The sequence below is a fragment of the Neodiprion lecontei genome, chromosome 7, assembly GCF_021901455.1.
Source record: "Neodiprion lecontei isolate iyNeoLeco1 chromosome 7, iyNeoLeco1.1, whole genome shotgun sequence".
Lineage (NCBI taxonomy): Eukaryota > Metazoa > Arthropoda > Insecta > Hymenoptera > Diprionidae > Neodiprion > Neodiprion lecontei.
Genome location: NC_060266.1, coordinates 12,919,694 through 12,943,062, shown reverse-complemented (window position 1 = coordinate 12,943,062; position 23,369 = coordinate 12,919,694). Strand labels below are relative to the sequence as shown.

The 23,369-nt window shown below is 40.3% G+C and overlaps 1 protein-coding gene across 2 annotated transcripts in view; it reads right to left on the bottom strand.

Moving 5' to 3' along the window:
- Positions 1-23,369, bottom strand: part of LOC107217405 (regulating synaptic membrane exocytosis protein 1) — a 1,749,170-nt gene that overhangs the window by 909,433 nt on the left and 816,368 nt on the right. For both annotated transcript variants that reach the window (XM_046745888.1, XM_046745889.1), the window contains exon 7: positions 6,082-6,280. In XM_046745888.1, the coding sequence (XP_046601844.1) occupies positions 6,082-6,280 (199 nt within the window). The remainder of the gene's footprint in view (positions 1-6,081; positions 6,281-23,369) is intronic.

The window sequence follows — 23,369 nt, the reverse complement described above, 5'->3', positions numbered from 1 at the left end:
ATCTCCAATTTTGAATGGCTTAACCGGTTTGTTCTTTCTATCGAACCTCTCTTTCTCCTTCGTGGCTTCTGCTGTCATGCTACTTGCAGCCTCTGCCCTAAGTTCATTTAAATTATCGTTATCGGTTTCCACGCTACCGTGCTTCACGCGTTCAATCTCAATTGCATTTATTTTTGTACCAAATAAAATCTCAGCGGGACTTTTGCCTATTGTTTTGTGAACAGTCGAATTTATCGCAAGCTGCACTCTGCCTAACTCATTTTGCCATCTCTTTCCCTGGGCCTTGCTTACCGATAGCATATTCCTCATGGTCGACATGACCCTCTCAACCTGACCGTTAGCTCTCGGCGTCCCTGAAGCTATTAGGTGTAACACGATATTCTTTTCCTCACAAAATTTCTTAAATCGCGCATTTGTAAACCCTGAACCTTGGTCACAAATGATTCGTTTCGGTACCCCAAAAGTAAACGAGTGTTTCTCAACCTGATTAATTGCTGTTTCCGCGTCCAAGCGGTTTATCCAATTTAGTGTCACGAATTTCGTAAATCCGTCTATAATTACGAAAACGTACTCTTTCTTCTCAGAAGGACCTGATAATTTGCCTGATATGTCTATGTGAATCGTACGCCACGGAGTCTCGTCTTTTTCTATCGGATGTAGCTGTGCTTGAGATGGTCTCGATACTGATTTGCAAGTTTGACACAGAATACAATTAGCTACAAATTTCTTTACTTGCTTTGACATATGAGGAAACCAATAAAGCTCGTACAGTTTGTCTAAAGTCTTTTCCCAGCCTAGATGGCAAATATTCGCGTGTACGTGATGTATGAGCGACCATACCATCAATCTGGGTACTATGGGCAATGTGAATTGCCTACCCTTCCTCTCTATTGTTCGCATCAATATTTTATCCTTTATCGTATAAGTTTTCGCAGCCTCTGATCCGTCAAGTACTTCGCGGTATAAGGTTTTTATTTCGTTGTCTTTTTGTTGAGCTACAATTAACCAGTCGTCAGCTAGTTCTATTATTTTATTCGCGTCGACTTTACTGACTTTCATTACGGTTCCCTCCGAAACAGGGTTTCTTGACAAGAAATCGGCGTGCTTCATTCTCTCTCCCGCGCGATATTCAATGTCAAAGTCGAAGGATTGTAAAAATGCCCACCAACGGTAAACTCGTGGCGTTAAATCTTTTTTAAGGCTAGCAGCCTTCAGTGAGTTACAGTCCGTTACAACTAGAAATTTGCGTCCAACTAGGTACTGTCTAAAGTGCTTTATTGCATTTACAACTGCAAGGGTCTCGAGTTCATACGAATGATAACGGGTTTCAGCGTCTATGGTACGTTTGCTATAATAAGCGACCGGATGTTTTTCTTTGTCAACGCGTTGGAGTAATACAGCGCCATACCCGAGGGCACTAGCGTCAGTATGCAGTTCGATCGGAAGATTAGGGTCGAATATTCGCAGCAACGGTTCTGATGTTAAATGTTCAATGAGCTTGCTTCTAGCGTTGGTGTGTTCGTCTGTCCACGTTATCGTCTTGGTGCTACCTGCAGTCAGTTTATAGAGAGGAGCTGCTACCTGCGAGAACCTTGGTATAAACCTACGAAAATAAGATGCTAATCCTAGCAATTGCCTTACCTGGGTCTGCGTTCGGGGGATGGGCGATTGCACCAGTGCTTCGATTTTTCGAAGGTTGGGCCTCAGCTCTCCGTTCGATACAGTGTATCCCAGGTATTCAATTTGCGTTTTCAAGAATTTACATTTATTTAAATTAAACGAGAACCCACTCTCAGCCAGTTTTGTCGTTACAATTTTCAGTCTATCAAAAGCTTCTTGTTGGGTTTTGCCAGGTATAAGGACATCATCTAAATAAACAATCGCATACGAGTATCTCAATTCTCCTAGTGCGTTGTTAATTGCTCTTTGATACACGGATGGTGCGTTCATCAGCCCAAATGGCATTGTCAAGTATTCGTAATGTCCGTCAGGTGTAATAAATGCAAGCTTCTCTATCGAGTTCTCCTCTACGGGTATCTGATGGAAGCCCGCTACCATATCGAACGACAAGAAATAATGCGCTCCACACAGACGATCTAATTGGTCCTGTATTAGCGGTAATGGATAACGGTCTGCTACCGTATTTGAGTTTAATTCCCGAAAATCCACGCATAGCCTATCCGATCCATCCTTTTTCTTCACTAAGATGATTGGACTAGAAAACGGGCTTCTACTTTCTCGAACAATTCCTGCCCTAAGCATTTTGTCCACCAAACATCTCACAGTTTGCCGTTCTACATCGCCTAGCTTGTAAGGGCGTCTTTGCACGAGTTTGTTTTCGTCTTTCAATCGAATCTCAAGACTACCGGAAGTGACTCGAATCTTGGGGGACTCAACACTCATATTTTCCTCACACATTCTCAAAAATTCAACGAGTGCTTTTCTCATATTAATTGAATCACAATCGACAGCATCGATACTAATTTCCAAGTTACACGAGCCGATAAATTTGTCTACTTTTGCAAATTTTACCACGGTTTCGTCCAACGTGACTGAGACACCGTCTGCTAACAATTCTTTACCCAGAATTATATCCTCGGACAAGGTTTCGTCCGCTACCACATACAAATCAATCTCAACATTTATGCCATTTAAATCGGCCAAAACAGAGATTTGCTCACAGCAATCTACATATCCATTTCCAAGGCCTCTTAACCGCCTTGAGACGCACCGTCTCCTACCGGGCAGCCTTTCCACCAAACTCTCTCTTACCAACGAGCAGTCTGAACCAGAATCGAAAATAAATGTCAACACCCTACCGTCAGCCAGCTTCAAAGTACTTTTGGTAGAGGTCAAATTGCAAAGCCTCACGATTTTCTCTTCCTTCTTTGGACAGTTCGTGGAGATGTGACCCTCTTCCTTGCAGTTGTAACAGGTCAACGCCTTCTTGAAATACGCGCCCTTGCCGTCCCGTGACTTGCTGCTGTGTGACTTCAAGGATGATCTGCAATCGGCCTGACGATGTCCCTTCCTTCCGCAACTGTAGCACTCGATATCCGAACGGTGCGACTTCCCATCTCGCGGCGTCGGAGTCTTAGTGTGTGGACCAGGGGCTCCGAAGGATGCACGCGGTCGATGGTGATCGGTCGTTCTTCCATCGAGGTACGACATTGCTTCTTGTAGGTTGCGAGGTGATTCGCGTACGAAAATATTTCGCACAAATCGGTTCTGGAACGAGTACGACAATCCAGTCAGTTGGGTAGCGGTCTCGTCCACCGATTTCCGTTCCTTGAGCCACGCTTTGATCTTCCTCCCCCTCTTCATGAAATTCTCGAGCGTGAACTCGGCGTTGTCGGTCCAAATCGAATGGAGTTCTGAAGCGGCGTTTTTGTTCTTTGCATACGCGCTCATAAATTCAGCGCGAATTTCAGTCCAGCGTTTTCCAGAAGGGTCCATACCGGTGAACCACTGAGCTGCTTCGTCCTTGAACGCTTTAGCCAGATGCTGGACGACTTCCCAATCGTCCGGTTTGTAACGTCGAATCCATTCATCAACCATCTTTGCCCAGCCAGTGGCGTCCGTCGTTTTTGGATCGAATTTAACGAGGTCCATCGGTGCCCGTTCTCGTCGAGTAAGCAAAGCAATCAGTCGTAGATTCTCTTCCTCCAGCCTTGACCTACGTTCTCTCCGTTTATTTTTTGTGCGCGCAGAATCATCAGATTCAAGTTCCGATTCGGATGTAGACGGAGATCGTTTTCTTTTTCGTTTTCGAGATCGTACACTGTCTGTCTCAATAACATTTTTTTCACTGTCCCTTGCTACCACACCGGCATTGTTTTCATCAGATTCAACCACATCACTGGCACTGTTTTCGCCGTCTTTTGTCATAGTCGTATTTCAGAGTTTTCACAATTTTCACGTGAACTTTATCGTCGAATCTCTGAGTTGAAAGTTCTTTATCCCACTTCTGATGTCAGAAACACACAAATAACGTGAGTTAAAAATAAACTAGAGAGAGCAAGAGTGTGCTCTCAAGACACAATAAATATCTCACTGACGGCCGCAGTGACACAGCGTACAGAATTTATTAAATGATTCGATACAAAGATTAAAAGATGCAGGATAATCGTTATAAGGAGATCTCTCGAAGGTGGTGCTAGCGGAGTGTATCGCGCAGAGCCTTTTTCAAAGTATGATCTTTTCGACTCGATGACTCGAGCGAGAGTGTCCGGAATCCATTCCCCAAAAGCCTGAGACCTCTTCGGCCTTCTTTATTCTTTTATGACCTAGGCCTCTACGCGATACAACCCACTCGTGGTACCTGCACCACGCACCCGCAATAGGCTAAGTATTTCTTAAACATCCTGAGGACATCTGGTCACTCGATGTTCGACTCATGACCCTCCATAAACGTCATAAAAAGGTCGAGTGCGTCGTCCGGACTTCGTCCTCGACTGCGATGCGACATATATATATATATATATATATATATATATATATATATACATATATATATATATATATATGGGGCATTCCACGCCAATTCAACCTGCGTTTTACCCTTGACCTATTAGATTTGGTGCGTAATTTTTTCTATGATTGTTCTTAGTTCAAAAGATACTCTGTTTTTTTTTTTTTTTCTTTCGACTCAATTTGAATTTGCGACAATTTTTAGAAATAATTTTATCGACCGACGTAAATTAAAAATTTGAAAAAATTCTTAATAATCCTACGTCAGATATAAAAATTTTCAAGGTTGGACCCGGAGTGGGACGATTTTCCCTTCTTACTGTTTACAAACTTTTACTGACTTACTCCACTAGACCACCTAGCCACCTGAACTTCGAATTTGCACTCTCTACTAATTTTTGTCGCGAAAAAATATATACGACTTTTTTATATCATTTTGATGATCGGCCGGGTCCGGTCTAAATGTCTTAATACAAGAGTGTAATTAGTTACACTTTCAAAGCCATGTAGGCATAAACTTAGGATAAGGAAGTGAATCTACATAGGTATGTGGGTATATACGCAAGGTAAAGTGTTAAATTTTCACATGTATAATGGTATATGCGTAGGGTAAGGAGTTAAATCGGCGTACCAATAAGGGCATAAACGTTACAAAGGTTGAAGATCGATAGAAGGTCATAAATCGAAGGTTGAATGTCGAAGATTCTCGACACGACGGCGGCGGCGATCGCTTTATATAATACTAGGGAACGGAGACGCGCGCTCACGCGCGCGAGCGGCTGCTCGTCGGCGCTGCAGCGTTGGTGACACATTCTTAGATTGGTGACCACACGACTGCGCCAATTTGCGAACTCTTAGATTTCTGCTTATTACTGTGCACGAAACACTCTATGTATTTCAAAGTATTTGCATAAGAAGGTAACAGTACCCGATTGAAATTTTCAATAATTTCCATTCTGGATTCTGCAATTGACTGCACAGATTTCAACTAAGTGTCGCAAATAATTACACATATACTTTATTTCAACTGAATCATAGGTGATTGGCAAGCTGATAGCGAGACTCCGTACATGGTCAAACTGACAGCGAGACTCCGAAAATGGAATTCTCGTATATCGTCATTTCGACGGAAGCGTAGACCACACACGTACATACGCAACTGTCAAACTGACAGCGGGACTCTGAACATGGTACATAGCCCAGCGACCAATCACAGGACGAATAAAACGACAACAATGCTCGCGAGTCGTGACACACCAACTTTTTAGTAGTTGATGGTACGATATATATACGAGCAAAATTACCGGTGGTCAATTATAATTTACTATTTCTTGAATATCTGGTAAACCACTGATAGTAATGCTTATCCAATCGAGTGAGCGATCGTAGCAAGCGTACGTGCAGAAAAATCAGTTTTACTGTGCGTACTGACCCTGCACGAGCTTTAGCGAGTAAGGGTTTCAAAGCTCGTTATTAATTAATTTGCTGATAAATCATTCAACATTTAACTTAAGGGAGATAATGAATGGGAAGAAATGGGCATGAGAGTTGTTCGATCTGCCTGACTCTGTGTCTCAGCATAAGAAGTTACACTTGTGAAACCAAACTCACCTGCGGATGGAGTTTGCTTGGAGAGCCTTTCACCCCAGTCGTTTCTCTCGATTCTATCGGCCGGCACGGCTCTATCGCCTCTGTCACCTCTATGATCACCGTGGCGCCGTTCCGGTGATCCACTTCTCGACTTGCTTCGCCATTCTAGCTCCCGCTCCCACCTGAGCTCCTCACAACGCTCTCCTGCAACCTTTCGAAACTATAAAATTAGAATATGGTTAACGGTCGATAGAAGGGACACCACCACATAAATGGTAATATTGATAAGCGAGGTTAAGGCCATTGAGGGTTGTAACACTGCGGAAAGATTCACACCTGGATAGAAGGTTCATGCAACAATCACACCCTGGAACAACTTCCGAATATGTCGCACCTTCTAATTTAACTTGACAATTGAGTTTAGACCTCATCTTTGATAATTCGATTGAAACTTTGACTGTCGAACCTTCAGAGCCCCTAAATTTATTGCACACATATTAACATATTTTTATGTATGTATCTTTCTGCTGTAACTTGCGTAGCTGGGAGTATTTGGAAGAGTGGACGAAGGAATTGAAGTTCCAGGTGCTTTGATGAGAGAGTCTACGTTTATTTTCTTGGTACAAACTCGGTTGATTAACGAGGGCAAGAGCCAGTACCTTATCGCTCTCTAGACGAATCTGTCTGTTCTTTTTCTGCCCGCTCGTCTAGCACACCGGGCGTGCACACACACCTGCGCAACACATACGCAACCTCGCGAGGCTAGTTTGGCGTCGCTATGCTCGAGTTACTGCACTTTCTACGTTATAGAGATATCTCGCCGGCGTCGTCGCTTGAAAGATTTAACCCTTTACCCCATACATTCACTTTCCACGACAAGTCAATAAACGGTTGACCACGATATTTTTTAATCTCATCAAGGATTTTTTCCACGTTGGTAGAACCATTGAAAAGCTTCTAAGAATTTTTTCACATTTGTTAAATCACTTGTCTCTACCCTACGATTTTTCACAGCTATCTCAAAAACATCTAAATTGGTTTTCATGAGGTGACAAAAAAAATTTGCTTACCGAAATGAAACATTTTCACGCAAGATTCAGAGTGGGATCTCGTTTTTTTGTATTTTTTTTTATCATCTCATATTTATTTAATCACTTATTTTCATACCTGTTCAAAATCTATTTTAACACGTGCCACATCTCCAATTTGATCACTGATTTTTTAAATCGTTTCTCCAGTTTTAGAACACAGAACTAAGGATTTTTTTTTCAATTTTAATACATTATTTTTTGAAATATTATATTTCATAAAAAGCGTTCTGGAAATAAATTTGAAAAAAATCGTGACTGTATTTCAGTACTACGAGACAATTTAAAAATCAGCAATGAAATCAGCGGTGCGATATGTATTATAATTTATTTTTAACATGTTTGAAAATGGAAAAAACGATTGATGAAATGAAACAAAAAAGTTTTAAAACAGGAAAAAACGAGGTCCTACACTGAATCTTGCGTAAAAATGTTTCATTATGGAAACTAAATTTTTTTTGGTATTATAAAAATCAATTTGGGTGTTTTGAGATTGGTTAAAAGAATCATATGGGAAAGATAAGTAATTCAGATATACAGGGTGGTACATTTAGGTTGACACAGCAGAATATCTCAAGAACCAGGCATTTTAGAGAAAGATGTTTGAAATAAAAAATTCATGGTTCGAAGGGGGAAAAGCACTGTGCCATCGTACTTTTGATTTGGTGGAGATTTACAAGGTCATTTGGAGGTCAACATTGTTTTTTTAAATAGGGAAATGTACTTTTTTCACAGATTTGCATTTTACACATAAAAATGAAAAACTTTTATTCCAAACTTTTTTTGTACGGCATCAATTTTTCAAGGTATCACAAAATTAATAAAATAGCTAGTAGGAAGATCTGGTGACCGAGCAGACTAATGTATTAGTCTGCCTATGTTTTTGTTTTCATTCCATGAAGGCACGAGATCTACTCTCGTATCTGTTGACATTCAATAATACAATAATTGTAGACATGTGATAAATGCCAATCTAGGAATGAGTTTCAAGAACGAGAAATGTATGACTGAGAAACTTTCCAGTGTTCACCTGTACGTTATGAATACGAATTAACTTCTCTAATAACTAGTCTCATCATAATGGATTATTTAACCATCGCGGAAAAAATTGAAATGATTTCGATCTATGGTGAATCCGGAAGAAACATTTATAACGCTATTACGTTGTATGCTAGCTGTTTTCAAATTGAAAAATTGATGTTGTATAAAAAAAGTTTAGAATAAAAGTTTTTCATTTTCATATGTAAAATGCAAATCTGTGAAAAAGTACATGTTCCCATTCAAAAAAACAATATTGACCTCCAAATGACCTTGTAAACCTTCACGAAATCAGAACTACGATGGCACAATGTTTTTCCCTCTTTGAACCATGAAACTTTTATTCCAAACATCTTTCTCTAAAATGGTTGGTTCTCGAGATATTCTGTTGTGTCAACTTAAATGGACTACGCTGTATAATATATGTATATACTAGGGGGGTTTCGCCCCCTGCGCGTTTCGCGCGCCAATGCCCAATTTTTGATTAGGTTGGGAGGGGGGAGGGAAGGCAGTAAAGGGTCAGATATTTGTATATATATATGTATAATTATTTAACTTTATAGGTATAAGGGTATATATCGGGTGAAAGGTTCAATTCCTGATTCTAAGATGCATGTATATTATATATGTGTGGTGTAAAGGGTTGAATTTGTAAGGGTATGAGAGCATACATGTGAGGTAAAGGGATATATCTGTAAAGGTGTCAAGGCATATATCTGGGGAAAAGAGTTAGATCTGTAAAGAATGGGGGCACATATATAGTTCGAGGTTAAATCTGTCCAGGTATAAGGACATATATGTGGGTTCGAGGTTAAGTCTGTCAATACCTGAGGGCATATAGGTGGGTTCGAGATTAAATTTTCTTGACTCGGCGGCGGCGGCAATATCTGTATATAATATAGTACAACGCTGTTAGTGTTGCTTCATTTCCTGTTTTCAAAGCTTACTTTTCCTTATCTTCCTGAAAACCTATTTGCTGTTGGTTTTTTGTATGAATTGATAATCGTGTAACAGAATGTGACCTACGGGAAATGTGTAACTGTTCTATTCTCCATGCAGCCTTCGCAGGAGTATGAAGAAATTTCATAATTTCGTCGTGTGTTTCTTCTTAAATCGAACTTTCATCTCTGTGTGTGTTATCTAATGTTTTTTTTTTTTACTTTTGTGTTCTCTTCACTTATTTTCAAGTATGCCTTATCTAACCCTTTGTGTAAATACTGGAAAAGATATTTAATACTATGGATTGACGCACAGTAATATACACAAATATGGTATTCAAACGTCAACAAAAATACAGGATTGTATGGGATGGTCATAGAATTATCTACTCTAATATACCTTTCTCCCACCTTTGTCTTACAAACATAATTTTTATCGCTATTATCTTTGCGTCTGTATTTTGGATATCCATAATTTTCAAACACCGTATGATCACAGAATTCTTTTGGAAATTTTTTGGAACAAATTTTCTTATCGACATGTAACATATTTTTCGTAACTAATGATTTTAAACTTTCATTATCCTCGTGAATTTCAGCACTAATATGTTTGTCAATATCTTCAGGTGTTTTATTAATTTGTTCTTATAATTTAATACAGATAATATGTATGCATGAGGCAAACCTCTGTTTTGAAACTCAATCGTATCAACAATAGATAAGACCTCTCCAAGTATTTCTTCACTCATTATAAAAGTAATAATCATCCGCAATTTCACATAAAATATCCGGACAGTTATACTTGGAATGTCATTGCATGAAGTTCCGCGAGGAAAACTCCTAAGTATTCTTTTGAGTACTGGCCAATCAGGGTTGCAAGTAACCATCAAAAATAAATCTAGTCTCCCAATTTCGTGGACCATAGTCATAGCATCTTGATAATTTTGGTGTATATGTCTTGGGCTACCGATACATGTAGATGGTAAGATGAACAAATTTCCCAATCGCTCTTTACTTTCAAAATCACTTGAATCATTTAACGCACTATGTGCTACACTGGTGGCACCACCCTCCAGTCATTTTTGTCATAACACTTCTTCATGCCGAACAAGTCACACGGTTAGAGTGAAGTATATATTTTTCATCCCATACATCCATCGAATTTCTGCTTCCGATTGTTCAGTTATGGGAAAACACAAAAGAAAATCATCCTCTCACGATAAAGAAAACGAGAAACTATGGGAAGGCTGAAAAAACTGGAGGAAAAGCTGTTGCGCCAGTCTGTCTCAGCGCAGCGCGGGCCGCCTGACTCTAACGACGCTGCGACCAACAAAGAACTACAGAATTGTTTAGATTACAGAATTATTCAAAGACAGTTCAAATGGAATGAAAAGGTAAGCAATTTATGGATACAGGTGGAATCCTGACTCTGAAAGTTTGGAGGTGGGAGTTGGGGTCATGCAAGAGAAGACACACTAACCTATATATACGACGATTGACCTTATTCGTGAAATAAGGCAATGATCGATCTCTACCACAGTTGAGCTTACCCGGGAGGTAAGACAGGACCGAAGTGATGTACTTGATACATAACTTAAATAAATAAATTTAAAAAAAAAGAGCTTGAAAAATAGGTTATACATTGTCGTTTATTTTGCCGTCTCATAGAACCACCAGCACCAATGGAACGTATTCTAACAGAAATATTCTTTTCGACGAACCTCGACCATTATCAAAGCCCGGAAACCAAGCAAAGCAATTTAGTGTTGTCAACACACATTACTTCACGCTGGAACAGCTGGCTTAAGATAGGACAACAAAAGGAGGTTAAAACAATCTACTGAAAAAATGTCCTCGTAGAGGAGAATGTATTTTGGAGTCACCGAAGCTCAACCCTGAGGTGGCAGTTTCCCTCTCCGAAAGCTCACTAGAGCGAGATAAGTACATATCCATTTCTCAAAATCTTGTCGGTTCTGCCCTCTTGGCATCAGTCTTAGTTATCAAGCTATTCATGATGCGAAAGGAGAAAGAAGACCCTGAGAAGATGCTAGAACATCTATGGGAAGTCTCCCAGCTATTGCCAGAGGTACACTATGGACAGGCAAAGTCTCGTAAAGCTTGCATTATGCCTAACTTGGAGAAGCTGATCGTCTTGGTTTTAGATGAAATTGAAACAGATAGCTTGTTATTTGGTGAGAAATTGGGACACAAGATTAGAGAGGCAAAACCAATCAACAAAATTGGACCGGAAATTAAAACACAAGTTTTGGTTTAAAAAAAGACTGCTAGCTTCAACAATTTACACTCGCTAGGCCCGTTGACAGCAAGGCCGATGACACAGACGCGCTACAAGAAAAATTACTTCCCAAAGTCGTCCAGATTCCATTTCAAGCAGGCACCTTCAGCAAAGCAGATTGAGAACCGTTTTTACTACTAGAACCCGAAAACTCAGAATCGCAAATAGGCGTGAACTCAGGGGTAATCTATGTAGCAGGTAGGCTGAAACATTTTTCTAAACAATGGACCACAATAACTTCGGATAAATTCATCCCATAATGTATACAGGGATGTAAATTACAAATTGAACAAAAGTTTTACTGTTGTCACCGACCTCCATATCCAAGGAAAAATATTTACTTCAGTAGATAGAGATAGATGAGAGTTCTAACCCGAAAAATACCAATGATATTGCTACCGGCGGTTAACGTACATGACGTCACCAGTATAATCGCCTGATTTTGCCGCGTGACGAGCGGCCATTTTGATGGCAGCCATTTTGATTTTTACTTAGTCGGATGGACAGCCATTTCGATTTCTTATCGTCAGACAATTTAATAATGTGATTTATTGCTTGGCCGAATGAATAGCCATTTTGATTTTCTTCGTCATGACCCGTAAACTTTCACGCTAATAAATTATCGCCAGGGCGAAAAATAATATTTTCCACGTACTTCGAATACATTCTTTTGTGTTAATCAACCAGATGGCGACATCGCAATTAGATAGGTCGGGAATGTTGATGACGATCCGTAAACTTTCACGCTAATAGTTTATCCCCAGGGCGAAAATTTTACATTCGACATACCATTTTGATTTTTCGCCGCTACCCGTAAACTTACACGCTAACAGTTTGCCCCCAGGGCGAAAAATAATATTTTCCACATACTTCGAATACATTCTTTTGTGCTAATCGACTGGATGGCGAGTGGGGGTACCAAGCTTGGACCTTTCACTACCACTCTTCCAAATTCTCACGATCTATCTGCATATATTAACTCAACTCATCCGATGCAGACTCATCAGTCTTACACGATACGTGCGAGTCAAAAGTTCCTCAAAGTTCTGCGTATATCAGCGTTAAAGTCATCGCCGCTGAAACATACTCAAATATCGCCAAAACGATGGAGAACGCGCACGATTTGTTGGGCGAGCTGTATCCCGAGCAGGAGAATGACAATATCTTCCAGCGCTGGATTGATGTTGGAATGGAAAATCTCCAATTGCTGCGTGATGTTTCCAAGCGATCGAGAACGAGCGTAGGTGCGAAACTGCAAATTCAGCACACAATCACGCTCGTACAATCCTGGATAGCAAAGATTCGGCAACAGCTGAGGCAGCGACAGCAGCAGCGGCAGCAGCAGCAGCACGCCGTGGTGATGGGTGCTAACATCGGCAGTCCTGCGAGCGTGCAGTGGGACTAAGTCGGAAGTGCTTTCGCCAACTGGATCCGAACGGGAGTCGTCACAAATCTCGGGCATAAGAATTTGGACGCCTTTTTCGACGAAGCGCAACGGATCATCGTTGAGCGATTGAGGCTGGTACTGCGCAAGGAGGATAATGTGAAGGTTAACCTCACATTATCGTGCAAATTTGAAAACATAAAGCACGAGGGGATTGCGGAAGAAGTTAAAAGCTTCAACACTGCCAACATCGCGATCCTCCCCTCGAGCGATATCAACGGTTGGTTTACACACGCAAGGGCCGATCTACTTGTGAAGGTTGAGGATTTTGAACAACGCGATTCTGGGTGGAGCATGATCGAGATCCTCAATACTGCCGTCAATATCAACCGGTACCAGCCTCTCGCTGCGGGGCTTTCGACATTCGTTGAGCTGCCCAAGGACATTCAGCGGAAGAGAGCGGTGGTCAATGTTAAAAACAAAGATAAAAGATGTCTTTTCTGGTCCATCACTGCAGCACGCCACCCGACCAGCACCCACACCGATAGGATTAGCCATTATCGTCGCTTTATCTCCGAGTTGGACTGTAAAGGTATCAAATTCCTTGCTACTCTACATAATGTGAAGAAGCTTAAGAGAATGAATAATTTGCGAAACAATGTATATGGGATAGAATCTCAAAGTTTTTCACATCATGCAAAATCAAATAACAGCGTGATCGGGCCAATTTATTTGAGCGATCATTTGAGTACCGCAAAATTTGACACGATTCATCTTCTGATGGTTGAAAGTAATCCAGAAAATGATATGACTCGCGAGTTAACACCAAGATTCCACTTTGCTTGGATTAAAGATCTTTCACGATTGGTGAGCAAATTTGGTCTTATCGTAATGGTCAACTGTTTTTATGCGACAGATGTTTTTGTCACTTTAGTGTGAAACATGCCTACGATAATCATCGGCAAGATTGTATTATGCTAAATAAAGTACGCATGAAATGTCCCCAGTCTGAAGATTGAGTATGTTCAAATTTTCAGAACAAGGGTACCGTCCCGTTTATCGTTTACGCCAATCTCGAATGCATATTAGAGTCTATACCGATTGACAAATTCCAAAATCACGTGTCAACCCGTAAAACACGTGAATTTCAAAAGCATATCCCGCACAGTATAGCGTACTATGTGCATTGCGTGTACGATGAGACGTTATCGGAGTTCCACAGTAAACGTGGCGTTGATTGCATAGATTGGTTCATGCAGCAGCTTAAAGATTTATCGATTAAAGTAGAGTCGCGCGTCAAAAACATAATTCCGATGGATTCTCTTACCCAGGGGCAACACGATCGTCACATGCGCGCAAAGAATTGCTACTTTTGCGAAAAGCCGTTTACCCCTGAAGAGAAAAAGTGTCACGACCACTGTCACTTCACGGATAAATATCGTGGTCCTGCTAACAATCGGTGTATTCGAATTTCAGAGAGACGCACACAATTCCAATAGTTTTCCACAATTTGTCCGCTTACGATTCTCACTTTTTAATAAAATCCCTCGCGTCAACTTTTCCGGGTGAAATTACCCTGCTACCCATAAATGAGGAAAAATATATATCCTTTACGAAACGCGTTGATAGGACGAAGATGCACTTGAGATTCATCGATTCGTTTCGATTTATGGCTAGCAGCGTCGATAAACTTTCCAAATATTTGAATGATGCAGACAAGCCCAGAACACGTAAATTTTATAATAATCCGACTCAGTTCAGTTTGATGACCCGCAAAGGCGTTTTTCCCTATGAATACGTCGATTGTTGGGGGAAACTCGATGAACCGCGATTACCTGCAAAGAAGCATTTCTACTCGCACCTCTGCGATGCAAATATTTCAGACACCGATTACAAGCACGCTAAAAATGTTTGGTGGGAATTTCATTAAGAGTCATTGGGCGGCTATTCAGATTTACATACAGGGACAATCTCTTGAAACTATACATACAATGCGCATGCGCGAGTTTTATCGGCTGCACGGGCGGGCTGGCCACTCCGAGTTTCAGCTGTCAAACTCTGTTTCTGGCGTCGATGTAGTTCATACGGATTTTTAAGGTTAGAATCTCAAACAGTCGAGATAGTGACTCGGAAAGTTGATGCTAATACTCTTTGAAAGTTAGCTTTATTCGACTGACATGAGAAATCTGTTTAAATGTTGGGTGCTTGGAAGAAACGCAGCAGGTAGGTGAAAACACTTTATTTGATCTCTTTTATTATTTTGTACATTATAAATAACAATGAAATTTTTTTCTGTCAACAGGTGATACGGCCAAAATAATTGCATCTCTAATATTTACTGTTATCTGCCTATTCAATTTATCACACGTACAAAGATCATCGCCACTTTCAAGCAACTAAGCGACTTTCTCACTCTTTTATGATTTCAGGCGGTAGTATTGAATTTTATTACGTTTGAAAATGGGACATTAAACCGAGTGTTCAAGAAATTTAAATATCACACTATCTGTAACAGAACTGTGAATCTTCTTTTTCTCGAGAATAGTTCATCAACATTTACAAATAGTCGATAGTCAATGTATTTTTAATGATGTTTTAATGATGTTAAATTGAATAAATGAAGGGAACCTAATACTCAAATTGAAACTTTAAGTAATATTAGATTTATTAAAATAATTTGAGTATTTTATGTTAGTGCGGTTCGAAACAAAGAAAATTTAATCGGAAGCGTAGAACTCAGGAATGTAGATTACATCCTGTGACACAAGTTGAAAATCAACTTTCTCAAAATGCGCCTCAACGTCACAATTACCTTCAAGGACAATCATGTTTTAGAATAATGTCAGAACATTATTACGAGGATATTGACTTATCGGATTCATGATTGTGCCCCTTGTTCCATCAAAATAAATGAATATCTAATTTTTAACGAAGTTCATGAAGATTTTTTTCCAAATAATGTAATCCGATACAATATCCTTGTAGGAAGGATATTTGGAAAGAGTCCCTTTGTTGCAGGAACCATTATAAAATTCTTGGTTTTCAATTTGTGCTACTGAATAACTTCTGCGTTTCAGGTTCCATTTCCAATCTCAAAATGAGATTTTTCTTGCTCCAGATAATGCTAATATGAAATGCAGAAATAATTGCACTAAATGGAGATTCACAAGCTTTCAGTCTTAGGGTAGGACCCTATAAAGAGTGTAAAATTGAATTTGGTTTCAAGTCATTGTGCAACTAGCTAGCCAGATGACACCGTCTACTAAAATTAAATTTAAAGACATTTTCAACTGAAGTTATTTAACAATTTTGGATTTAGATTGATTCAGTTTGCCTAGCAAAATTCAACCCCACAATCTAATTGAGGACTTGAAAAACTATTCATCTGAATTTAATGCCAAAGAGAGTAAAAGTAAGCTTCAAAATAAGATACCAAATTAAATGGCATAAAGTTTGAAAAACAATGCTGGTCAATGATGATGCTTGAATCACAATGGTGCACAGAATGATTCCTCGGTAGAACAAATTGGCGGCAACGGTTAAGTAACAAACTTCTCGCTATTGGCTCGATCAAAGTAAAATGATGGGATATTCAGCCATTATAATCTGTAGTATATCCCGCTCTTCAATTTTGCCTCAACTGATGTTAAGAAGGTGGCGATGGCCTGATAAAATTCACTCTTGCACCTGATGTCTGACGAAACAACCATGTTTGATGGTTCTAATGATTGCACCGCTCGAGAAACCAGGATCCTTGCCACCTAAACGTTTTGACCATCAGGTAAGGCATAATTTTCCTCGTATTAATCAAAGTTCAAACTTCGGGCCTGCTGAAAAAAAAAACGAATTTAATCATTGAATCCATGTTAAAATATTGTAATTGTCAAAGATCACGTAATTAGAAATTTACCTACATGCTTCCATGCCTGACAAATTTAGTCTTGCTTTGACAATGAATTATTTCGTACCTGAAAATATTACAAGCTATTATTATCAGACTGGAACTTTTGGTATTTTTGGATACAACTAATTTCCAATAAAATGCACAAAACATAAATCGTTAATGAGACCCATTTTTAGTTTTATGTAAATAAAGAATCTGTTCACAATAAACATTGTTTTTACTCACCTACCTCGGTTTGTCCAGACTCCCACTTGTTAATGACATTTCACATTGAATTTAAGATTTTTTCTCTGAATAAATAACATCCAATTTCTGTATCATTTGATATTTGCGTCGGTTGAATATTTTCCGATATCGACCACGGTATTGCTGAACGATAGTATACTTAGACAATTCGCGCTACGTAAAAATAAACAGCAACATAACCTCAATCCGCGGTTTTGTGCACGAGAGATTTACAGCTCTTGAGTCTTGTCTCATTTTTGTGTATGTTGGCCCTCTGCTCAGCAGACGAAAACATCGCCGCGGGGCGATTTCACCGACCAATGAGATTGAATTATTTGGCGCATGAGCATTGCATGTATAGTTTCAAGAGATTGTCCCGGTATAAAGACCGATGTTGCTTGCCGATATTTTCGAAAATTTCCGCGCTAGCTGCTTCAAAACATATGATTTAGATCCGTTGCACTACTACACTGCACCGGGACTTGCTTTTGACGCGATGCTCAAGCATACTAATGTAAATTTGCCACTTTTAGACAACCCTGAAATGGTGTTATTTATTGAAAGGATCATTCAGGGCGGCGTAGCGCAATGTTCTAATCGACACGCTTGGGCCAATAATAGATTCATGGGAACAGATTTTGATCCAAACAAAGCGTAATCGTATCTCACGTCTTTTGACGTGAATAACCTGTACGGGGCAGATATGAGCGTGCATTTACCAATCGGCTTGTTCGAGTGGGAGTATCAGCACATCGATATAACAAACCATCCGGACGATTCGCCGATCGGTTACTTTCTGGAGGTAGATTTGGACTATCCTGTGGAACTCCACGAGGATCACAAAGACTTGCCTCTTTGTCCCGAGCATCTTACTCCTCCAGGTAGTAAAAACGCCAAACTCGCGACCACCCTCCACCCCAAAACAAAGTATATATTGCACTATAGAAATTTGAAGCAGTGTTTGAGTTTAGGATTGAAAGTAACGAAAGTGCACGGCGTTTTAAAGTTTGCACAATCTCCATGGCTCGAGCCTTACATCACGCTTAACACGGACATGCGCAAACGGTCAAAGAATGAATTTGAGAAAAACTTTTACAAACTCATGAATAACGCGGTGTTCGGCAAGACTATGGAGAATGTGCGAAATCATGGAGATGTGAAATTGGTCACAAAATGGGAGGGAAGAGGTGGTGCGAGAGCGCTTATTGCCCGGGCAAACTTTCACAGTCGCACCGTATTTGGCGCTGATTTGGTCATCATTGAAATGAATCGTGTCAAAGTTCACTTCGCTAAACCTATTCAGGTCGGTGCATCGATTCTAGATCTGTCAAAAATCCTTCTTTACGATTTTCACTTTTATTATGTCAAATCGAACTTTTCGAACAGCGAGGTTAAATTGTTGTATACCGACACAGGCAACCTTATTTATCAATTTAACGTATCGAACATCTACGATATCATCAAACGTGATGTGGATACAATGTTTGATACCTCTGACTATCCGCCCGAAAATGTGTATGGCATTCCGCTGAAAAACAAGAAACGACTAGGGCTAATGAAGGATGAAAATAATGGTAAAATTATGACAGAGTTTGTGGGACTGCGAGCAAAGCTGTACACATTTACTACGATGGGCGGGGATGGGGAAAAAGTGAGTAAGCGCACCAAGTGTGTAAAAAATTCTTTGATAAAAAGCATCACGTTTGATGATTATAAGCGCTGTCTGATGGCTTACCAAGAGTTGACCCTCCCCCAGTGTTTGATACGAAGTAAGAAACATGAAGTAAGCACAATCGTACAAAAAAAATTGGCTCTTAGTAGGCAGGATGACAAGCGGCATTGATACCTGGACAGTCCGACACCCTACCTTAGGGGTTTGTCCCAGCTCCCCAATAGCTATAGGAAAGAAGTGTAGACGTAAATATATTGTGGAAAATGAAAAAAAGTTTTCCGAAAACTTTGTTCCCATTTGATTAACACGTAAAGAAAGTTTTCAGAAAATGAAAATAAGTTTTCTGAAAACGAAAAAAAGTTTTCTGAAAATGAAAACAAGTTTTCCAAAAACAAAATGTGTAATAATCGTATGGAAAAATTGCAGATGATGATTATTATTAATATGATTCTTATTATTATTTTCATGGTATCGAGTATAGCACATGTGCATGCAAAGGAGATGAGTGTGGAAATATTCATAATTCAAATCCTTGATTGTAATTCGGAAAATACATACAAATTATGTTACATGTCTGTTTTAATTATCCAGCTATTGTGCGAACTATCAAAACCCAACCACTCCACATAGACCTGATTCCCCCGTTTGCGTAATACTTTCTCCACAAGATAGCCGTCGGGGTATTTCACTTTGCCGAGCTCCTCCTCGTAGAAGCCTCCCTCGATGGGATGATCTTGATAATCGGTAAGTTTGTACGTCAGTGGATTGGTATTTTTCACCTTACTCACAGTGAATATTTCAGTCGTCTAATTGGGTGTATGGCCTTTTTCGAATACATTCTTGTACTTGCTGATTCGTACTCGATCGCCCACACTGAATTTCCGCGCCTGATCACTTCGTTTGATTTGCCGAGGCTTGTACATGCTACAATACAGCTGTTTTTCATTCTCCTTGCTAAAATCCAACGGTTTCATTCGGATCGTGCGATGTCTGGTGTTGTTGTAGGACTTCATTAAATCAGCCAAAATATTAATCCACTCGTACGATCCTTGGAAAGTGAACGGCTTCCACATTTTATTTTTTTTATGTTAATTGTCCACATTTTATGTTCGATTAAAACGTTCGCATATCGACGCCTTTAAGTTGCTACATATCGAATACATGTTGATATTGCGTGGCTTGACGAGGGCTTTGAATTCGCTGTTGTAAAATTCTTTGCCTCGATCAACGTATAGATGTGTAGGTATACGGCTCTGGGTCAGTACAGATTTCATGGCAGCAGTAACACATTTCCCACTCTTGGACTTTATCGGCACCGCCCAAGCGTACTTGGAAAATAAATCAATGATTGTTCGTAGGTATTTGTATCCCTTGTTGTGCGAGCTGTATGCGGTCATATCGACGAGATTAGCTTGCCAGGTCTCATCCAGTTCGCGTACATCTACGAATCGGCGCGGATAGTTGCGTTGAGCCTGTCTGTGAAGTTCAGCAGCTATTACAGCCTTCATTGTTTCCCACTCTTCACCTTTCAGTTTTTCGCATTGTCGTCCAACCACTTTGGTTCCTCAATTGATACCAATTCCCTGCTAGCCTGTCCCAGCGTCGGTGTTGCTTGTTCCTTAATATGTTTGATGCGACTCAACACGTCTTTTATGATTTTGTTATTTATGCGTAGCTGTTTCAACTCCTCGTTGTGATTATGCGCGAAACTCTCAAGATTTGATTGAAAAGTATCCACAATATCCACAGCCATAGACTGTAAAGCAGTATTGAGAATTTTTAAGGAACAGCATCGGTTGAGTGCTGCGGATCAGCTATGTTACACAAACGTTTACCATCCAAATCATACCGATTGTCGTTGGTGGTTCTGAATCCAACACCCGGAGGCCTTCGAATAATTTTTTTACTCCCACCACGCTCCGAGTGTCGCCCAAATATGTCTATGCTCATCACTGGACGGTCACTAAACAAATGATGATTCTATGTTTACACGCAGCTGATAAACGATTTCAGCCTCGCGCAACTATTCAACGATGGCGACTATTTCGTTGGAATAGTTGGGACTTTTTCATTTAGTTTAATTATTGACCACGCCATGCCTTCAACGGTTTTCCGCAACAAATTCAAATCGCGCCTTAAACTTTTGATACTTTCAAGCATGAATCCTATAACCTCGTGAATTTCTTCGGCATTATTTGCAATCTTCACCTAAATGATATCAATTCCCCCCTTGATATCGTTCTGGAGCACATCATTCGCTCGCTGTACACTTTGGTTGAGTACTCTCATAGAAACGGCATCGTTTTCCATCTGAGGATCGGCGATATTACACAATCGTTTGCTCTCTATATCGTAGTGGTTATCGGCGGTGGTTTTGAATCCAACATTCGGAGGCACCCGAATAGATTTTTTACCCCCACCACGCTCCGAGTGTCGTCCAAATATGTCTATACTCATCACTGGACGGTCACTGAAGAAATAATGATTCTATGTTCATCCGCCGCTAATAAACGATTCCAGCCTCGCGCAACTCCTCAATAATGGAGACTATTTCGGTGAAATGGCTGGTATTGCCTGGAGCCTGTGACGCCATAAGCAGCCGGAGACGATCTACAATTTCATTCGGATCATCCCAGTAGACATAATCAACATCTTGACCATCCTTTCGCGCAATCTTATATTCGGGTAAGCCTTCACCCGATTTTTTCGGCGAGCCGACGTGTTTTGCAATGAAATTTCTATACTCTGCGCTTTGTAAATCATCTCGCTTCCATCGGCTTGATAACGTTTTCGATGCGCATCTGAAGTCGTTACAAATTTTATGTAATTATTCTTGTCCGCGTCATTTACAACCGATGCATCGGGTGATTTTTTGGACAATAATTCAAGCAATCCTGATGTTCTCTCATAACTTCTATCTCCTACATTGACCAGATTATCAATGAAATTGATCGGCGTATCACCAATCATCATACCGTTTGGCAACTTTCGAACACCGTATGTGGCATCCAAATCCCTCAGTAGTATAGATATGACAGTTCTAGATCAAGAAAAATGGCGGCGTGCCGGCTCCCCCCCCGCCACCCTCCCGGGCAGCCGGTATGTTACCCTTACTATAGCAAGCCTTTCCCAATGACGTCAGCAGTATAATCGCCATTTTGCTTAGCCGGATGAGCAGCCATTTTGATTTTTGCCGGATGTGACGTAACCGGCTGACGTGTCCACGGCGGCCATTTTGAAAATGGCGGTCATTTCGACGGCGGGCATTTTGACGGCGGCCATGATTTTTTTGAAGGCGGCAATTTTGATTTTTTGATGGGGGCCATTTTGACGGCGGCCATTTTAGATTTTTTGATGGCGGCCATTTTGATTTTTGCTTAGCCGGATGAGCAGCCATTTTGATTTTTCATCGCCCGACAGTTTGATAATATGATTTTCGCTATGACGTCATCAGCATAATCGGCCGATTTTGCCGTCTGACGAGCAGCCATTCAGACAGCGGCCATTTTGAGTTTTGCTTAGCCGGATGAGCAGCCATTTTGATTTTTGCTCAGCCGGATGAGCGGACATTTTGATTTTTCATCGCCCGGCAGTTTGATAATATGATTTTCGCTATGACGTCATCAGCATAATCGGCCGATTTTGCCGTCTGACGAGCAGCCATTCAGACAGCGGCCATTTTGATTTTTGCTTAGCCGAATGGGCAGCCATTTTGATTTTTTATCGTCGGACAGTTTAATAATGTGATTTTCGCTATGACGTCACCAGTATAATCGACCGATTTTACCGTCTGACGGTGGCCATTTTGATTTTTGCTCAGTCGGATCAGCAGCCATTTTGATTTTTATCGTCAGACAGTTTGGTAATGTGATTTATTTCTCGGTCGGACGAATAGCCATTTTGATTTTTCGCCGTTACCCGTCAACTTTCGCGCCAACAGTTTGCCCCAGGCGAAAAATAATATTTTCCGCGTACTTCGAATATATTCTTTTGCGCTAATCGACCGGCTGACGACATCGCAATTAGATTTCGCGCTAATAGTTTGCCTCAGGCGAAAAATAATATTTTCCACATACTTCTAATACATTCTTTTACGTTAATCGACCGGATGGTGACATCGCAATTAGATAGACAGGGAATGCTGATGACGATCCGTAAACTTTCACGCTAATAGTTTACCCCCAGAGCGAAAATTTTACATTCGAAAAATATCAATAGAATTTATTGTAGTTATATATATATATATATATATATATATATATATATATATATATATATATTTCGAATTACAGTTACACCTAATTTGAAGTAAAGCTGGGGATGTTCGCCACAATTAGATAGGTCGGGAATGTTGATGGCGATTCTTAAACTTTCACGCTAATAGTTTTACTCCCCAGAGCGAAAAATAATATTTTCCACGAACTTCGAATACACTCTTTTGTGTTAATTTACCGGATGGTGATGCCGCAATTAGATAGGCCGGGGGAATGTTGATGACAATCCGTAAACTTTCACGTCAATAGTTTGATTTTACTATCACTCCCCCAAATTCTTACGATTTATCTGCATATATTAACTCAACGCATCCGATGCAGTCTCATCAGTCTGACACGATACGTACAAGTCAAAAGTTCATCAAAGTTCTGCAAATATCAGCGTTAAAGTCATGGCCGCTGAAACATACTCATATATCGTCAAAACGATGGAGAACGCGCACGATTTGTTGTGCGAGCTGCATCCCCAGCAGGAGAATGATGACATCTT